The 18249-nt window shown below is 58.6% G+C and overlaps 2 protein-coding genes across 6 annotated transcripts in view; both read right to left on the reverse strand.

Moving 5' to 3' along the window:
• Positions 1-133: 133 nt before the first annotated feature.
• Positions 134-5636, reverse strand: STOML2 (stomatin like 2). The gene is made up of 10 exons (XM_054810897.1): positions 5516-5636; positions 4367-4519; positions 3928-4027; positions 3237-3295; positions 2768-2869; positions 1992-2126; positions 1309-1453; positions 881-960; positions 535-663; positions 134-425 (listed from the first exon to the last, which is right to left on the reverse strand). Exons 1-10 carry the CDS (start codon positions 5564-5566, stop codon positions 294-296), a joined length of 1086 nt encoding a protein of 361 aa, XP_054666872.1. The 5' UTR covers positions 5567-5636; the 3' UTR covers positions 134-293.
• A 101-nt stretch (positions 5637-5737) lies between these two features.
• ATOSB (atos homolog B) overlaps positions 5738-18249 on the reverse strand; it is a 40783-nt gene continuing 28271 nt past the window's right edge. For all 5 annotated transcript variants that reach the window (XM_054810690.1, XM_054810688.1, XM_054810689.1 and 2 more), the window contains 9 exons: positions 16495-16587; positions 15689-15890; positions 11542-12804; positions 9985-10043; positions 9598-9697; positions 8959-9117; positions 8468-8536; positions 7799-8004; positions 5738-7486 (listed from right to left, as the gene is read on the reverse strand). In XM_054810690.1, the coding sequence (XP_054666665.1) occupies positions 7333-7486; positions 7799-8004; positions 8468-8536; positions 8959-9117; positions 9598-9697; positions 9985-10043; positions 11542-12624 (1830 nt within the window). In that variant the 5' untranslated portion in view covers positions 12625-12804; positions 15689-15890; positions 16495-16587 and the 3' untranslated portion in view covers positions 5738-7332. The remainder of the gene's footprint in view (positions 7487-7798; positions 8005-8467; positions 8537-8958; positions 9118-9597; positions 9698-9984; positions 10044-11541; positions 12805-15688; positions 15891-16494; positions 16588-18249) is intronic.

The following is an 18249-nucleotide window of genomic DNA, read 5'->3' on the forward strand; positions in this document are numbered from 1 at the left end:
GGTCCTCCCCGCTCCTCTTGTGGATCATGGCACGTCCGTGGGAGCTCCTGGCAGGAACCTGTTTAGGAGGGATGGCTCCCCCTCGGCAGCAGACAGTGGGGTGACGGGTCAGCCCCCCAAGCACCAAGGGATGTACTACAGCAGCTCCGGTACCATTTATTACATGATTTAGATCCAAATACAAAATAAGGACCACGGGAAGAAGAAGAGCATCTGACCGGGGAGGGCAGCAGGACAAGACCATCGGCAGCCCGGCAGGCCCCAGGCGAGGGTACGAGATCCTTCCGGCCCCGCTAGCTGGAGCTGGCCTGCTCTGCCTTAAGCACCTCTGCAGCGGGAGGCTGGGGGTCCTCGTGGGCTGGGGGCATCTCAGCCTGGGTCTTCACGGCCTGGGGCTTGGTCAGCGTGGCGTAGATGCCCAGGGCCTGGAGGGAACAAGAGCGCCATGGGAGAGGGGAGGGGAGGGCCGGGCCCCGCTGGGCTGCCACCTTCACTTCCCCGGGGAAGAGCCGGGGTCACTATGATCACACTGACCTGCGCAACCATGTTGGTGACGTCGCCAGTGTTGGCAGGTAGCAGGAGGGTGTTGGAGTCTTTGGCAAGCTTGGAGAAGGCGCTTACATACTGCTCTGCCACAGAGAGAGAGGCGGCGGCACTACCGTGCTGGGGAGAGAGGGACGAGGCTCAGCACCAAGTCACCTACCACTAGGAGCTCATCCCCCAGCCCGCCCCACTGGCAGCAGCACCCAACACGGCAAAACTCCTCACCCGCCGCTGCCAAAGATGCCAGGGCATGTCCGAGAGAAAGCCAGGTACCACCCTGGCCATGGTTTCACCTCCCCCAGTGCCAGCGCCAAAGCAGTAGCTGCTGCAAGCTCACCTGCTGTGCCAGAGCGGCTGCTAGGAGCTGAATAGCCTCCGCCTTGGCCCTGGCCCTGACCAGCATGGCATTGGCTTCTCCTGCAACGAACCACAGTGGAATGCACATCAGAACTGCAACAAAAGCACTTGCAAGGAGCAAATCACGACAATTTCGAGGAGCGAATCAAGACAATTTCATGCATGAAAGCCCCCTCTTCTCCAACAGCAGCACAGTGATACTCCTGCCGCACACCTCCTGCTGCCCCAGGCTGTGGGGCAGCAACAGGAGCCAGAGCTCAGCCCGAGGGCCCCAGCGGGGAAGGATCAGCGTGGCTGAGGAAGCCTGGCCCACGGAGAGTGACATGGTCTGCTCCCCAGGAGCATCACCCCTCAGTGCAGAGGGCTACGGATCCCCCAGGTCCCACACGTTCCAGCCCCAGGCACTACCAGCAGCTTTGTTAATTTGTTCGGCCTTCTCAGCTTCTGACGCCAGGATCTGGGCCTGCTTCTGCCCCTCAGCCACGTTGATAGCCGATTCCCGCGTCCCCTCTGACTCCAGCACTGTCGCTCGCTTCCGTCGCTCTGCCTCTACCTGCAAACACAGGTCAGACACCAGCCTGCCACGGCTGCACTGGGGAAATCCCATCCATGGGGTGAGCACAGAGAGGACACACTCCTACGTCCTGCTTGGGCAAGCATGGCTTAGCAAAGTATGAGAACACAGCTACAAAACTCTGTGTCATCCCCAGTGAGGGCTGGTTGTGCTCCTTACGCTGTACAGCCCTGTGAAGCCCCATCACACCGAATCGGACAGCTGCTTCCCTCCCCTCCTCTTCCAGCCTGGAGATCAGGCTTTTCTCAAGGGCAGCTCTGGGATCTGCTTCCTACAGAGCCCAGTAGGGATTTTAAAGGGAGCTGGCAGGGCTTGCGTGTACCACGCAGGGGCCACCACTGGCGAAATAAGGATGGGAGCCATTTATTCAACAGTTCTACACTGGCAGACAAAGTGCCAACGGGCTTCCCTCACCACAGAAGGGCCTGATGCTGCCAGCTCTGGACAGAGAACAACCGTGCGGCATGGAAGGGGAGACTTCCCTCTCCTTATAGATCACCCTCCCAGAGACCCAAACCTGCATCTGCATGGATTCCTTCACACGCGGGGGCACGTGAATGTCCTTGATCTCATAGCGCAGGCACCGGATGCCCCAGCAGTCTGAGGCCTGGTTGATGGCATCCACGATGTTGGCGTTGAGAGACTCGCGCTCCTGGGAGGCACAAAAAAAACGGAAGAGAGCAAAAAAGAGGTGCTTAGCATGAGACAGGGGTGAGGAGGGAAACAGATACCCCCCATCATGCACCAAGGTCAGCCAGAAAAACCCATCTCCATGGGCATAAGGCAGGGTCAAGTGCTTCCCACATCTCTTGAAGGGGTCACAGTCCCCTAGGGAGGGCAGTGCCCCAAACTGGAATTGCTGGGATACAAACATCTGGCATACACCTGGATACAAAGATCATCCAGGAACACCAACAGCTCCTGTTTCTGCCCAGCAAATGGGTTACAGGCCCCCGTGAACTGCATCAGCCAGGACACTGATCACTGGGCCTGAGCAGAGTCAACAACTCAAGAGAAATGCAGCGGGACCAGCTGGGTCTGGGCACTCACCACCCATCACCCCTTCCAACTAACCCAGGTCAGGGTAAAAAATAGCTCCTGTTAAAAAAAAAAAAAAAAAAACAACTGAAACAGAATCCATCGCCAAGGATTCACTAATAGGTCAACTGAAACAGAAGCCAGAAGCCCTCTAAGCAAAGGGGTTTTGCTGTTAAACATATCAGCCTGGCCGTGCAGACTGCGCCTGGGTGTCGACGGATGCTTGCAGCTCCGTGATCCACCTCCCCAGCTCACCCGGAAGACTCTGTCAAGGGAGAGTTTGCCAAGTTCAGATCTCATGGTGGTCTGCGCCAGCTGGGTCACTGCATACTCAGGATCTTCCACCCCATAGCTGGCCTGGAGAGCAGAAGCAAAAAACAGAGTCGATGGCAGTGCTGAGAGGGACCTCGAACAAGGCAGGCTGGGCAAGCACAACACCGAGACGAGAAACCTGCCACAGACACCCCTGCCAAAGAAAAGCGGATCCAAAGCCTTGGAAGGGATTGGGGTGCTCAGCCCACCCGCCTCGCAGGGCATAGCAAGCCGAGCAGAGGCCGAAGTGCGCATTGTGGGGAGCAGGGAGCCAGCAGAGCCAGGTGAGCGGTGCCTGAGGGGCTGTCGAGGCAGCCGGCTGAGTGGCACAGCATGCACAGGCCGTGCTGGGTGCAGCCACAGAGGCTGCAAGTTTGACTTGGGCCGAGCATCGGCACAGCAGGGACAGTACCTTGTAGGGGTCCATAACCCGCAGATAGAGCACACCATCAATCTGCAGGGTGACGTTATCTGCGGAAGAGAACAACACGTCCTGTTTACTGAAGCAGCAAACCCCCCCTCCCTCGACAGAACTAGCAGAGCTGGGCAGGGTCACCCCTTTCCTTCCTGGTGTCAGCAGTGTGGCAGGGGAGAGGGATTGGCTGAAACATATCTCCTTGTCTAAAAGGCCTTGTAAAAAGGACCTTGATGTTCCCTTGAAAACACTACATTTCTGTGTTTTAATAGACAAGAAGTCTCAGGTTTCCAGATCAAAACATTTCATACTGCAGTTATCTTCATAAATAAAGACATTGTGCGTATGTGTGTGGGGGACGGATGACAAAAAACTTAATACTAGCATTGTAAGAGAGCTGTCCATTAACCTGATCTGAAACCTTTTTTACAGAAACACAGAGATTTTTTTTCTGGAAAACACCTGAAAAATGTATTTCTGCCCAGGTGCATTCAACCCAGCAAGAAGGGGCAGCCACAGCCCTGAGAGGGCAGATGGGACCTCGTGGGGTGCCCCTGCTCACAGCACCAGGAGCATGGCCAAGCCTGGGTCCCCAAGAACATGGCTGAGTGCAAGAGCCTGGGAAATTTCAACTCCTTCCCCGGAGGCAGGTGAAGGAAAGGGGCAGGACATAGAAGCTGTTCCTTACCTAAGGTGACAGCTGACTGCTCTGGGACGTTAATGACGATTTCTTTGAGACTCTGCACATAACGAATCCGATCCAGCAGAGGGATGAGGAAATTCAAACCCTGGGAAAAGGGTGGGATTAGATGGCTGAGCCCTCTAATCTGGAGTTTCCCCTCCCAGAGAGCTCAGTCAGACCAGAGAGAGCTGTGCAAACAAAGCCCAGGTACACTCCGTGTTGCAGATGCTGCTAGCAGAGTAAACATGCTTTACACACAGGGAGGGAATTTAGGCTTCCCAGTGCTTTTAACACCCCATCAAGTGAAATTAGTCTAAAGGCAGTCAAAAGGATTGCAATCTGGGAGAATAAGCACACCTCCCTCTGAATCCTTGTGCAAAGGACGTGCCTCACTACAGCTTTAGGAACCTGCTGAATCCAGAAGGGGAGAAAAGCAGCTCCTTACAGGCTCGAGGATTCGGTGGAACTTGCCCATCCTCTCCACTACCCAAGCCTCCTGCTGCGGCACAAAGAGCACCCCAATATTCATGGGCAGGCCGGAGTTCAAGCGGCACGGTGCCGGGGCCAGCCACGCTGAACGTTTCAGCTGCTGGGAGCGCTGGAGAAAGGAAAAGGAATGGGATTGAGACCAGTTGCTAGCACCTCGGAGCCGAGTACCATCCCTGCTCTCCCACCTGGGATCACTGCCCACAGCCCTGATACACCAGGGCAGGAAACAGCTCTGAAGCCCCACAGAAGACCACGCTGTGAGGGGACATGGGCTGTCCCCACAGGGATGCGACCTGGGCCCCAGGACCAGTACAAGTGCCAGGGCCTTTCCTGTGGGTGTAAGGGGGCTCACACCCATTGCTAGAGCTTTCTCCACATCTCCCCTTCCCTCACATCCCCACTGTGGGGAAGGAATAAAGCCTCCCTGACATTGTAAGGGAAAGGAAAGTGTGTGTGTGTGTGTTTCCTCTGCCCCACTCAGCTCCCTGTAGCCTGGTCAGACCTCTTCCTCCCACCCCTCTACCTCACCTCAGTGACAGGACACCCCCCTTGGACAGCTCATCCCTCCCCAGCTCTGGCTGCCTCCTGAGCCCACCAAGGACCGGTTTCCCCTGGGCACTCCCTCACCCTCCTCCCCTTCTCATTCCCCACAGCTCTCCTCACTACCTCCCATGCGGGGCTCCCCCCAGCCCCCTCACTAACCCAACAACCCATTCCTCAGGCCTCCACAGCCTCACACATCCATTTCTCCTACAACCTTTTGCCCCCCCCCCCATTTACCCTGCCGCTCCCCACACCCGGTTACCCCGGTCCCCCAACACTCCCCCACTAACCCACCCCGTCTGCTCAGCCCCCCCATACCCACTTGCCCCCCACGCCTCCTCCTCAGCCCCCCGCACACCCCTACCCCTATCCCTGCCCAGCCGAGCCGCCACGACCCCAGCACCTCCCCAGAGCCCCGACACCTGCACCCTCCGCCCCGCTCCCCTCAGCCCGGGCTCCCCAACCCCCCCCAGCCCAGATGCCCCCGGCCTCCTCGGCACTCCCTCCCCCAGGCGCCCCCAGCCCAGCCCCCCGACGACCCCTCAGTATCCCCCGGCCCCACCTGCAGCAGGCCGAGGCCGGGCCCGGCCCGGATCCCCGCCCGCGCCAGCATCGCTCCGGAACCTGCCCCGCTCGGACCCGCCGCCGCCGATCCCTCACCGCCCCGGAAGGCCTCCCCAGCGGTCCGCCCCTTCCGAGTACGCCACCCGGAGCGGCTCGTCCCGCCGCGGCGGCCGCTGCCCCTGGTTCCGCCCACCCCCAGGAGCCGCAGGGACTGAGCTCGATCTCCAAAGGGGCTTTTATTAAATTAGAAACAAACACGACAAGTACCGGTAGAGCCTCCCCGCCACCGCCGGGACGCCGCGAGTGGGACCCGGGGCACCCCCAGTGTCCGGGGCGGGGGGGGGAGGAGAAGGGAAAGGGGGGAGCGGGGCCCTAGTGTCATGGGAGACCCCAGGACCCGGTGCTGGGGGGGGGGGGGGGGTGGAAGGCAGGACCCCAGCCCCTCAGCCCGGCAGGGACGAGCAGCACCTCGTACCCACTCCGGTACAGTGCAGGCCTGGCCCGACCCTGTGCCCCAGCTGCGCCAGCCGGGGGGAGCGACACCCACCCCAGCGAGGCGTCAGCCCCACAGCGGCCGGCATACGATGTGCAGGGACCCGTCCCTCTCCCCCTCCCGCAGCCGGAGCTGGCAGCAGGAGCCTAGCAGAGACCCCGGGTACAGGGAACAGGCACGCTCGTTTTTCCCTTGCCCCCTCTCGCCTCTCTGACCCCCCCGAGCTTGTCCCGCAGCTCCCCAGGCTGCTCCAGACCAGCCCCAAGCCCCCTCGTGAAGGTCCAACCTGACTCCAATTTGACATCCTCCACTGCTTCTCCTCTTCCCAGGCACTAAGCTAGGGCTCCTGCCCGTCCTCCAGCACCTGATCACACTGCCGGCAGGCCCCTGCCCAAAGCCACCTCCTGGCTTTGATTTTTTGGCAATCTCCACCTTGTCTCAGACCCACACACACAGGCGCAGGAGGCTTCTGGGAGGAGGCCTGTCCCCATATTCCTGCAGAGAGCCCCAGGTTCCCATCTGTGTGACAGCCATGTCTCTTAGCCCCAAGATTCCTGGCAATGGCCACTTCCCTGCCAGCCACAGACTTCTCGGGGGGTGGGAGGACAAGTCCAGGCCTCCCCAAACTGCCTGAAATGGGGCTGGCCCCACAGAGCTGGTGCCCAAGCAAATCTCAGCCTCTCTCAGGGCTTTTAACACAGCCCCAGCCCAGGAGCTGCACCCTGGCTGAGAGGTAGGTCACCCTGTCTCCCACAGGTCAAGGTGTCCCTGACCCCAGTCACCCTCACAGTCCCCACAGCCCTGCCCCAACCTGGGCAGCCCCGCACTGCCAGGGGCCTCATCCAGCGCCAACAGGGTGGGGAGAAAAACAGCACAGCACCTCCAATCCTCTGCACAAGCCGCCTCTGCGCTCCCAGCAACAATAAATACTAATAAATACAAACTCTTCCGCACTTTCTGCTCCCAACCCCGGAATCAGCATGGGCAGCCTCACCCAGAGCCCCCCACCCAACTCTTCATTCCCCCCCCCAACCCAAGCTCCAGCCAAGTCTCCAAGCTGGCAGCAGCGTGGGCAGAAGGCTTGGGCATGTCCTGGAGGGCCAGGGCCACTCCTCAGCGCCTGTCCCTCCCGGTGAAGCTCCCTTGATGATCCCAGCCCTGCCGCAGGGCATGCATATGGCCTCCATGCTGTTCAGGAGGATGGGGGCACGCAGGGAAGGTGATACTTCGAGGTGGTGCTTGCTTGCTTGCTGGCCCTTTACTCATCTGTCCGCAAAGTGCTGGTCTAGGGGCTGTCTGGGGGTCCTGGGGGATGGAGAAGGTCAGGCCCGGGGTGAGTAGCATGGGTTCCTCGGCATCTCCGTGAAAGATTTCAGTTCGTAGGGGATTCCCGAGTCAACCTCGATCGACTTGCGAGAGAAAAGCAGCCGGATGTCGTCATGAAGGTAGATCTTCCCTGACTTGGAGCTGTGAAACCTGAGTGGAGACAAGAGCTGGGCGGAGGGAACTCAGGCTCCCAGGCAAGGGCAGGACAACCTCAGTGGGACACAACCCCCCCATCTACTTTGGTCCCTGGTAAAGCTGGCCACACTTATGCCTTCAGAGGGACAGAGACTGCTGCCCTTGGGCAGGGTTGCAGCTCCAACCTCCCCAAAGGAGTGTCCCTGCTCCTCCCCAGGGTGAGGCATCAGGCTGCCATCCCCCTGCTCTGGGGGAGGCAGGGACACATGGGAGAGGAGCCCAGGGGTGATCCATGGGCCGATGTCCATCCCTCCTGGCATTCCCTACCTTAGGTGCATCAGGTAGCAGAGGACCCTGCGGGGTGGGCCGGTGCCCAGTGGATTGCTGGTGGCCATGGTGGCCCCTTCCTTCTCCCCCACGGGCACCAGGAAGATGCGATGGCGTAAGAAGGTCATGTGGTTGGCTGGCATGTCCTGGAAGTCGTACGTCACCAAGAACATCTTCACCACAGTCTTGTTGGGGTTAAATAAGGTCTGGGGGCAGAGGGGGTAGGGGGTGAGACAGGGAAGGGCACACGAATGGATCCGTAGGGCAGGGCTGGGGGATCTGGGGGGCAGCACCAGCAGGCCTAAGGGTCCAGAAAGCCCCACACCAGCCCCAGAGGGCTTAGCCTGAGGCCTACAGGTCGGTCCTTTCTGCCCACCTCCACTCCTGTGCTCTGATCCCATCCCCACTACAGGTACATGCTCTCCTGTTGAGACCCCATCCCTCCCCACCAACCTCTTCCTTCTCTGCATCTTCCATCACCTTGTCTCCCTGCAAGCACCCTGGGGATCCCGTACTCCCCTCTGCTGTGCTGTCTTGGTGGCCACATATCCCGCCTACATAAGCTTTCTGGCTGCTGCCCTGCCAAACAATGTAATGGAGCGTATCCATGCTGGGGGGCAACCGGAGCCCACCCAGCCCCCTCCCCATGAGGCCAGGGGACGGACTCACCACTTGGATGGTTCCAGCTTTGGGGACACTGTAACCCTTCTTTCCCAAGGCCTCCAAGTCAATCACTCCCTGGGGCAAAAGAAAGAGCATGTGAGAGAGGGAGAAAGCCCATGGAGAGCCCAGCTGGGACCTGGCACAGAGCCGAGAACCCCCCCTCACCACAAACGCCTGGCACAAGGCATCAAGACGACACCCAGCTCAGTCTCTCTCCAGACCCAGGGACAAAGAAGCAGCAACACAGAGGTGACGACAAAGCAACAGCTGTGAGATGGCTGGGCAGCAGCCTGCCCGTTTATATGCCTGCAAGGGTTCCCTCTTTTTCCCCCTCTTTGCTTTTTGGGTTAAATACTGCGCCTGGCACAGCCAGTGGTCTCCTCAGGTGGCTGCTCGAGCTGCGCTCTCTGAAGAGGGGCAGCCCCCAGGATGCACAGTGCCTGGGTACAGCCCCCACTCACCTCCCCCACAGTCCCAGCCCTCCCTCGTCCGCGTACCAGGAAAGGCGAGGGCGCGCTGTGTTCAGAGATGTCAAAGTAGGTGACGTCAACGGGCAGAGTGGCGTGCTGGGGGCAGTAGGAGCCACTGGCACCGATCTCTGCTGTGAATCCCTCGATCCTCCCTGACGGTGCAAAGCGCCCTTTCAGGATGGACTCCTGAGAGAGATGGGAAGCGTTAGGGTCCTTTGAACACCAGTCCTCCTCCTCACCTTGAAGCTGCAGGTGAGATCAACCCCACCTCCACTGCAATCACATGTCTGCTTGCTCTCGCATGTCTCCCAGCTTTCCAGAGACCACCCGTGAGTGGCCCTGCCTGCTTGCTCTGAGACAGACCCATCCTGAATTGGTGGGCTAAAACCAGCCATCTAACACAGAGAAGCCACAAGAGTGCCTCGGCTCAGCCCTGCAGCAGCCATCTCAGCAAGGTCCAGGTGCATCACCCAAAGATCTGCTGGATGAGACATCCTGCTGGTGGATGGTGGCTGTGTGACACAGTCACTGCGCACCAGGCCCCTGGGGACAATCGACTCAGCCCCATGCCGGGTATCCTGTCAGGTGCAGCCTCTCATGCCTGTCACTAACTCGGCCTGGAGCCCCCAGAACCCACCTCCCTCCCTGGCAGGTGGCCACCATTACCTCAAAGTTGCCCAGTAGAGAATGGCTGACAGTGGTGGTGGTGGCCCAGGGCACTGCAGAGGACCTGGTACCCCTCCGCAGGCTGCTCCGAAGATGTCGCCTTTGAGAGAGGAGAGAAGACTGGTGTCAGACCAGAGAGCATGCAGCCTGGGGCTGCCCTCCCCAGGTCCCCCTGTCCTTTTCTTTGATGGAGGTTGAATCCACTTTCCTACCCACCAGAGGCAAAAGAAACCTTCTGCCCTGCAGTCTGGCATCCTGTGGAGGGGAGACGCCTGGGGCAGGACAGGGAAAAGGGATTAAACCCAACCTGACCCTCCCCTGGGGCTGCAGAGTCCTGGGGTGGCTGGGGACCCCATGTCCATCCTGCAGGGCTGCTGGGACACTCACGATTTGAGGCGCAGTCCGCTCTTCAGCCTCCTCCCGACCGCAGTGCAATCCGCAGAGCTCTGGACAGAACGCAAAATCGAGAACCATGTTAGGGCAGCAATAGGGGACCCCGGGAGGTGTCATCACGCCTTGCCTTGTCCCACAAGAGTCCCAGCAGATCAGAGTCTCCCATCCATGGGGAACCATCAGTGGCCTCTGCAGGGTGAGGGCTGCAGTGTCTGGTGGAGATGTAAGGCTGCCCAAACCCCAGAGTGGCTCTGCTGGGGAGGAGGGTGCTGGTATCCAAGCCAAGGGTGCAGCCCACTGGTCCCACCCTGCAAAGCAAGTCTCAGGACAAATCGCCGTGACAAGACACCCCCTCGCACGTACAATGGAGCTTCCTGACCAGCCTGTGAAAAGTCCCATCCCACGGTCATTCATGCAAAGTCCTTGGTAGTGCCGCTGGGCAGAGCAGCGTGCTGCCTGCCCCTGCCCACAGCCAGGCTCCTACAGCTGTAGGGTGGGGGGGTTAAAGCCAGGACCATACTGCTGCTATTCCATTTTCAGGGGTTTTCTCTTCTGGAAACCACACAAAGGGCAGCACAACACAAAGGGATGATGGAGCTGGCTGGCATGACCAGGCAGGAAAACCCAGGGAAGCTGCTGGAGGGCTTCACTTTGCAAGGGCAGTGCTGGGGGCAGCCAGGCTGGGGGACAGTCACCAAAAAGGACACACAGGCAGGGACAGAGCTGTGCCCCATGGATGGTGTGTCCTGTCTCCAAGCAGCAAGAAGCCAGGGCAGCTCTGCCATCAGTGCCTGCAGGTCCCTGCACCATGGGATGTCCCAGGGAAAGAGAGGAGCGTGCCAGCTCTGGCATGAGCCTGCTGCAGCCTCAGCTGGCAGGACACAGTGAAGGCAGGGAGCTGGTCAGGAAGGAGGGCTTAACAGGGAGGAATCACAGGGTGGTTGCAAACCTCCAGAGTCCACACCATTTCTGAAAGCTTGTGGCACCCTGGGGACATGCCATGAGCACCCCAGAACTGCAGAAAAGCCAGACACATCTCTGCATACAGCACTGGGGCTCCCACTCCCTGGCCAGAGCATGTCCAGTCCTGCTCCCTGCCACCAAACCCTTGTCCTGATGGATATCATGGCCAGGGACACAAGCCATCCCACACCTCTGCCTTCCTCATCATCACGCAAGCAGAGGCCAGCTGGTCTTCCCAAGCCTGCCAGTAAGTCCGGCTTAACGTGAAGCTGTCAGACACTGAGTGCGGCCCTGCGCCATGTGTCCAACTCTTGCTATGAGGGGGAGGTCATACCCTGTCCAAGCAAGGCTCTCCAGGCTAAAGAGCTGGTTGCAAGCAGAGAATCCAGTGACTACGAGGTGTCAAGAGCTGGTGACAATCTACAGATGTGTGTCCCAGGGCTGGCTGTCAGCTGCTGCCCTGCTCACACGAGTGCTGCGTCACAGGGACAGGACAGGGCGCTGTGCCGTGATGGACCATGCCGCCCACGAGGACAGCCCTGGGCATCCCCAGGCTATTCCCTGCCTCCCGCCACAAGCAATGCTCACCTTGGCCGTGGGAAGCAGATGATTCCAGAATGGGGCCCCCTTGGCATCAGTGCTGCGGCAGGCCGTGGGCACCGGATGGCATAGCAGGACCCTCTTCTTCCTTGCCGGCGGGGACAGGCTCTCGTCCTCAGAGCAGGAGTCGGTGACAACCTCGCCAGCGGGCAGCAGCTTCCTTTTGGCCGGACAGCTGCTGCTGAGCTGGCTGGTCCCGCAGGGCGTCTTCTCCAGGGAGGTCAGGTTGCTGGGCTCAGGGCTGAGTGCTGTCTGCAGAGCTGGGGGCTCCTTGCACCCGTTGGCCACCGCTGGCCATTCCTCTTCTCTGCTAGCCCTGCTGCTGTGAGCTGGGCTGCTTCCTGGCTTCTCTCTCTTCCCATCAGAGTCCAAATGGGCTGTTTGTGCAATATTGTGCAAATCAAGGTGAAGTAAGTTGTGGCCACTTGCCTGCTCCCCATTCTCCCCGTAGTCTGTAGGCTGATCCCCCGATGAGACAAGGCAACCGCCTCTCATGTGCAAAGTACTGCAAGCAATGTGCTGGGGCCAGGAGGAGGAGGAGACGACGACATCCTGTGACTTGTCCTCTCTGCTGGCCTTGGGGCTGTGGCTAGGGCTGCCCTCACACCGGTGCTCCACCACTCGCAGCCCGCTGTGGGAGAAGTGCTGGGCAGAGCCACACAGGGATAGCTCCTCCACCAGCAGACCATCCTCGAAGGTGTCATCATCATCGAGGGGAGCCGGCCCAGGGCCCCCGTCACGCTTGCTATCCACCCCCCTGCCACCCCAGTGAGTTCGTTTGGGATCTCGTCCCCTCTCCGGAGCTCGCTGCTCAGGGTAACCTCTCTTGACAGCCAGCCGGCTGCCTGCCCGCTGCTCTGTGCTCTCAGAGGAGTTGGAGAGATGGGAGAAGATGGAGACCTGGTAAACCTTCTGGCGCTTGATCTCTGTCTCATTGTAGCCCATGAGGATGCTGTGGTGCGTGCAGTGCTGTGAAGAAGGCTCCAAGGGTGCCTCTCCACTGGACTGGGACAGGCTGGGGTCCCTGCTGTGTTCTGGGGGCAGGGACGTTTCCGTGTGGATGTGCCGCATGGAGCCTTATTTGCCTGGACTCCAAGCAGAGCCGGAGTCAGAACAGCCCATGCAGCAGCAGGAGGGGGGCTGTGAAGTGCCACAGGTCAGGGAGCGAGGACAGGAGGTGGGAGCTCGTCCCTGCCCTGCTCAGGATGTCCGGGTGAGCCCTCTGTTATGGGATGCACTGCAATGCAGCATCTGAAAAGAGGGAGAAGGAGGATGGAGATCAGTCTGGGATCCCTGTCCTCTTTGGCTGCAAGAGACCTGCTGGCATGCAGGCAGCTCCTTGTTCAGCCCCACTCAGACCTCCCTCTCCAGGGACAGGAAGAGGAACCAGGCTGGTGTGGCTCCCCAGGGAACCCTACAGCATCACCCACCTGCAGGATCAGCACATCCCTCCTGGCCTGTGCACGGAAAGAAGTCTCCAGCCGGGCTGGAGGCTACTGGGGACAAGTCTGGACAAGTGGGGAGGACGGGGCCTGCCCTCTGCCAGGGACTTGATGGGCTTGCATTGTTCTGGAGCGCAGAAGTCAGGCAGGTCAGACCAGTTCCAGGGGCTCAGGCCTGTAATCACCCCTTTGGGCAACAGCAACAAGATCTCCCAGCGCTCGACAAGATGACCTGTCCCGGCCGCATGGGCCAAACAAGGCAGGGCTGGTGCCCTAGGCTGCCAGCCCCATGGCACGGACAGAAACCTGACCTAACATCACAGTTATCTCTACCAGCTCGGAGCAGGGACCTCCACCACCTCAATTAGCAGCTGGGTGGTACCAGGGGCTGCAGAGCCCACCATGGGCTCCCTGCACCATCCACCCATTCCTGCCAGCCCTGAGGGCCTGACCTCCTCCGTGCTGCACGGTGCCTCACTTTTGATTTTCAGCCCAGTTTGAGAGCTATGAGAATCCTGGCCACGAGTCTTTTCTGGCATGATAAATACTGAAATGGCTGCAAGAGCTAAGGACATGCAGGAAAAGTCACCAGCAGATCGGGGAGCTCCAGAGTCTGACAAACTGCCCACGCCTGGCAGCTCTGCCCTTTGCCTGTCCCCGCAGTTCTGCCTTCTCCTGTGGAGCAAAGGCTTAGGAGCAGGTGAGCAATAGGGGGATTGGTTCTCCAAGTGGGTCGAGACTATCTGGAGAGCGAGGCTGCACCTGGTATTTTGACCCTGCTGTGATGGGGATGGGAAAGTGGCAGGCCAGGGTGGTTGAACCCAGGGATTTTGTTTAAAAGGAGTGATGAAAGGTATAACCACGCACCAGGACATGCTGGGGGCTGACCAGCTGGGAAGCAGCTCTGCAGAAAGGACCCTGGTGGACACCAAATTGATCATGAGCCAGCAGTGTGCCCTTGCAGCAAAGATGGGCAACAGTGTCCTGGGCTGCATTAGGCACAGTATTGCCAGTATGTCGAGAGAGGTCATCCTTCCTCTCTGCTCAGCACTGGTGAGGCCACCGCACACCCAGGAGAGTGTAGCATAGGGCCACTAAGATAACTGAGGGACTGGAGCATCTGTCCTATGAAGAAAGGCTGGGAGAGCTGGGACTGTTCAGCCTGGAGAAGCAAAGGCTCAGGGGGATCTCATCAATATATATAAGGGAGGGTGCAAAGAAGATCATAGAATCACAGGACGGTTTGGGGTGGAAAGGACCTCAAAGATCATCTAGTTCCAACCCCCCTGCCATGGGCAGGGACACCCTCCACTAGACCACGTTGCCCAAAGCCCCATCCAACCTGGCCTTGAACACTTCCAGGGATGGGGCATCCACAGCTTCTCTGGGCAACCTGTTCCAGTGCCTCACCACCCTCACAGTAAAGAATTTCTTTCTAACGTCTAATCTAAATCAACCCTCCTTCAGCTTAAACCCATTGCCCCTTGTCCTGTCACTACACTCCCTGATAAACAGTCCCTCTCCAGCTTTCCTGTAGGGCCCCTTTGGGTACTGGAAGGCTGCAATTAGATCTCCCCAGAGCCTTCTTTTCTCCAGGCTGAACAACCCCAACTCTCTCAGCCCGTCCTCAGAGGAGAGGTGCTCCAGCCCTCTGATCAGCTTCGTGGCCTCCTCTGGACTCTCTCCAACAGCTCCATGTCTCTGCTGTACTGGGGACCCCAGAGCTGGATGCAGTACTCCAGGTGGGGTCTCACCAGAGCGGAGTAGAGGGGCAGGATCACCTCCCTCAACCTGCTGGTCACGCTGCTTTTGATGCAGCCCAGGACATGGTTGGCTGCAAGCACACATTGCTGAGTCATGTTGAGCTTCTGGTCCACCAACATCCCCAAGTCCTTCTCCTCAGGGCTGCTCTCAATCCATCTTCTGCCCAGCCTGTAGTTGTGCTTGGGATTGCGCCGACCCACATGCAGGACCTTGCACTTGGCCTTGTTGAACTTCATACGGTTCACACAGGCCCACCTCTCAAGCCTGACAAGGTCCCTCTGGATGGCATCCCTTCCCCACAGCGTATTGACCACACCACACAGCTTGGTGTCATCGGCAAACTTGCTGAGGGTGCACTCGATCCCACTGTCCATGTCACTGACAAAGATGTTAAACAGCGCCGGTCCCAATACCAACCCCTGAGGAACACCACTTGTCTCCACTTAGACGTTGAGCCATTGACCACAACTCTTTGAGTGTGACCATCCAGCCAATTCCTTATCCACCGAGTGGTCCATCCATCGAATCCATGTCTCTCCAATTTAGAGACAAGGATGTCATGCAGGACAGTGTCAAATGCCTTGCAAAAGTCCAGGTAAGATGGAGCCAGGCTCTTTCCAGTGGTGCCCAGTGACAGGACAAGAGGCAGTGGGCACAAACTGGAACACAGGAGGTTCTGTCTGAACATTAGGAAACACCTTTTTTTACAGTGAGGGTGACCAAGCACTGGCGCAGGTTACTTAGGCTGTGAAGCCTCCATCCTTGGAGACACTCAAAAGCCATCTGGACACGGTCCTGGGCAATGACTTTAGGTGGCCTTGTTTGAGTCGAGGGGTTGGACCAGATGACCTCCGGAGGTCCCTTCCAACCTCAACCCCTCTGCGTAACCTGCCACACTGCAGCCTGATCTGCCTGCCCCCCACACTCACCCCTCTGCAGCAGGGCCCGGCTTTGCTCTGGATTAACTTTCCTGTCCTGCAGCAGGCGGTCGTTGGCACAACTAGCTGAAGACACCCGCCAGCCAGGCACCCCCCAGAAGCGGCGTGGCTGCCGTGGAATGGGTCCCACCATCACGGTGTGCCTCCGAACCTCTGCACCGTCCTCTCCAGCTCTTCAGTTTCCACAGTGGCTCTGAGGGGAAGGAAAGGGGGAGATTCAGGGCTGGAGTGATTCAGACGCTTTCCAGGAGAAGGGCAGGAGGGTACTGCCTGCAGGGTCACGCAGGCAGAAAAGGCAGCATTGAGGCTCAGCCTCTCCCAACCTCCCAAACCCAAAGGCCACATACACCTTGGCCTTCTCAGGCAGTGCTATCACCTTGATTTCCATTTAAACCACAAATATTTTAAGGTAAGCCATGAACTCTCACACCTGGCTTGTGTTTTATACCCCTTCTGCATGCGTTCCTGTATGAAAACCTGTGCATATGAACAGATCCCTGTTTCTTCCTGACGACCATTTCATGTCTTGCTTTCCAAGACACTACAGATTACCAGCAAGCTCTGGGCCTCCAGCTAGTCGCTGGTCTCATGTCCACCTTCTGCCCCTTTCTCCCACCACCACAGGGTGCTTTCTGGCCCTACAGACAAGGAGAAGAGCTTGCAATTGTTTTCTTCCAATAAGAGATACTTGGCAGGGAAGGCAGAAACCTGGAGCCTGACAGCCCTGAGCCATGATGACCCCCCACCAGCTTTCCCCAGCGCAGAGACAGCAGTCCTTTCATGTGCACAGCACTCACCTGCTCAGATGTGCCCTTGATGCAGGATGGAGACTGGCAGATGCTATACAGCTCCCCTGTGGTCATAACCCACCAGCACTGCAGCTTTGATGCCTAGAAGAGGGCAAGGAAGAGAGTCAGCTTGGACAGCAGCTCCTGGTGCAACATCATCAAGAGTGGGCAGGAGTCCTCAGGCACCTCCACCCTCAGCCCCTCTGTGGCAGGGGCAGCCCATAAGCTTTGCTAGCCCAGGAACCTCCAGGTGCAGGAGGAAATGCTGCCCATCCCTGGGGACCATGCCCTCATGCAGCCCTCCACCAGGGGCTCACTGCAGCAGCTGTCTGGTGGGAAGCCACCGTCTGTCCCACTGTGCATCCCAACCCAGCAACAAGCACAGCTCAGAAGGCTGAAAACAGCAGGGCCAGGCAGACGAACAAAATCCCCGAAGGGATGCTCAGGGGCACCAAACACCCAAATGCACCCCCTTTTTGGCACCCTGGTCCAGCAAGCTCTGCACCCCATCATCTTGCAGGTGGGAAGCCAGCTTCAGCAGGTCACTCACTGTGATCACTGCCTGACATCGCCTGCCGCAGGAAACGGGCTGGTCTTTTATTACATTTCCAGAAAGATTTGGAATTGATAGGCAGTCATGGCCAGTTCCCGGCAGTCGGCCAGCCCAAAAGCCACCACCAGCAGTGCTGGGGAAAGGCACTGCCAGCAACCAGCCAGAGCAGAGATACAATACACCAGCTCCCAAGGAGCACTTGCAGCAGGACAAATCAATGCCGTAGCATAACAAACCTCTGGTCCAAAACCTCAACAAAAGCTCTCTGTAAAGATCAGCTCTTCCTGGCACCCCACACGGGGCCTGCACCAAGGCAGGTAGAAAAGCCAGTGAATGCCTGCAGCTGTGGGTGGATGTCGAGGTGGTAACACGCTGTGCTCTGCCTGCTGGGAAGGTTCCTGCTTTTCCCCTCCATCCCTGGGGGAGGTTTGTACCATGACTTGCATGGCACAGTCAACCACTGGGAAGCAAAATCAGCAACCAGCAGCAAGAGTCAGCACGCTGTGGCAGGAGAAAGCCACATCCTTCCTGCGCATGTCCATGCCCGGACAAATACACAGGTCCACCTGCATCCTTTCCTTCTTCCCATGTCTCTCTGCAGCCACAGCCGTTCCCAAATCCTGGTGCAGGCAGGCTGAGCCCTTTGCTCCCCAACAGCAGCTGCCTTTCAGGAGAATGGGTCCATCAGGAAAGGCTGACATGCTGACACCACAAATCCATTCCAGCTGACATCTCACCACCAGTCACCAGATGATGCCAGCACTAGCCAGTAATGCACAAGCTTAGCACAAGGGGCCGCACCATGTTTTGTCAGCCCAGGTACTTGAAGCATTGTGCTGGGAAATGTCCATATTCCCCAGTATACCTTAGGACCCCCTTGTACATCCGCCTGGAGGACTGCCCATCAGCCTGGGATGGGGAGCAGCTGGAGCACAGCACTGGTTCTCACCCTCCTCAAGATGCAAGGCACTATGTCCAGGGGAGGTTGCCATCCCCCTTCCCCAAGCCTTTGGGGTTTCTCTTGTCTGTGTTTAGCTCTGCCTCCCAGGGCAGCTCCTCCCCACTGAGAGCCCAGCCAGTTTGCAGCAGGGCTCAGCCTCTGACAGCACCCAGTGGGAGCCCACCAACCCCCTACAGAGCAAGAGAGCAACACAGGGACCAGGGACCCTTGCACCCTAAGCAGGGATCAGGAAACAGCACCAGGTCACCTC

Source organism: Grus americana, chromosome Z (genome assembly GCF_028858705.1).
Source record: "Grus americana isolate bGruAme1 chromosome Z, bGruAme1.mat, whole genome shotgun sequence".
In the NCBI taxonomy this organism is placed as follows: domain Eukaryota; kingdom Metazoa; phylum Chordata; class Aves; order Gruiformes; family Gruidae; genus Grus; species Grus americana.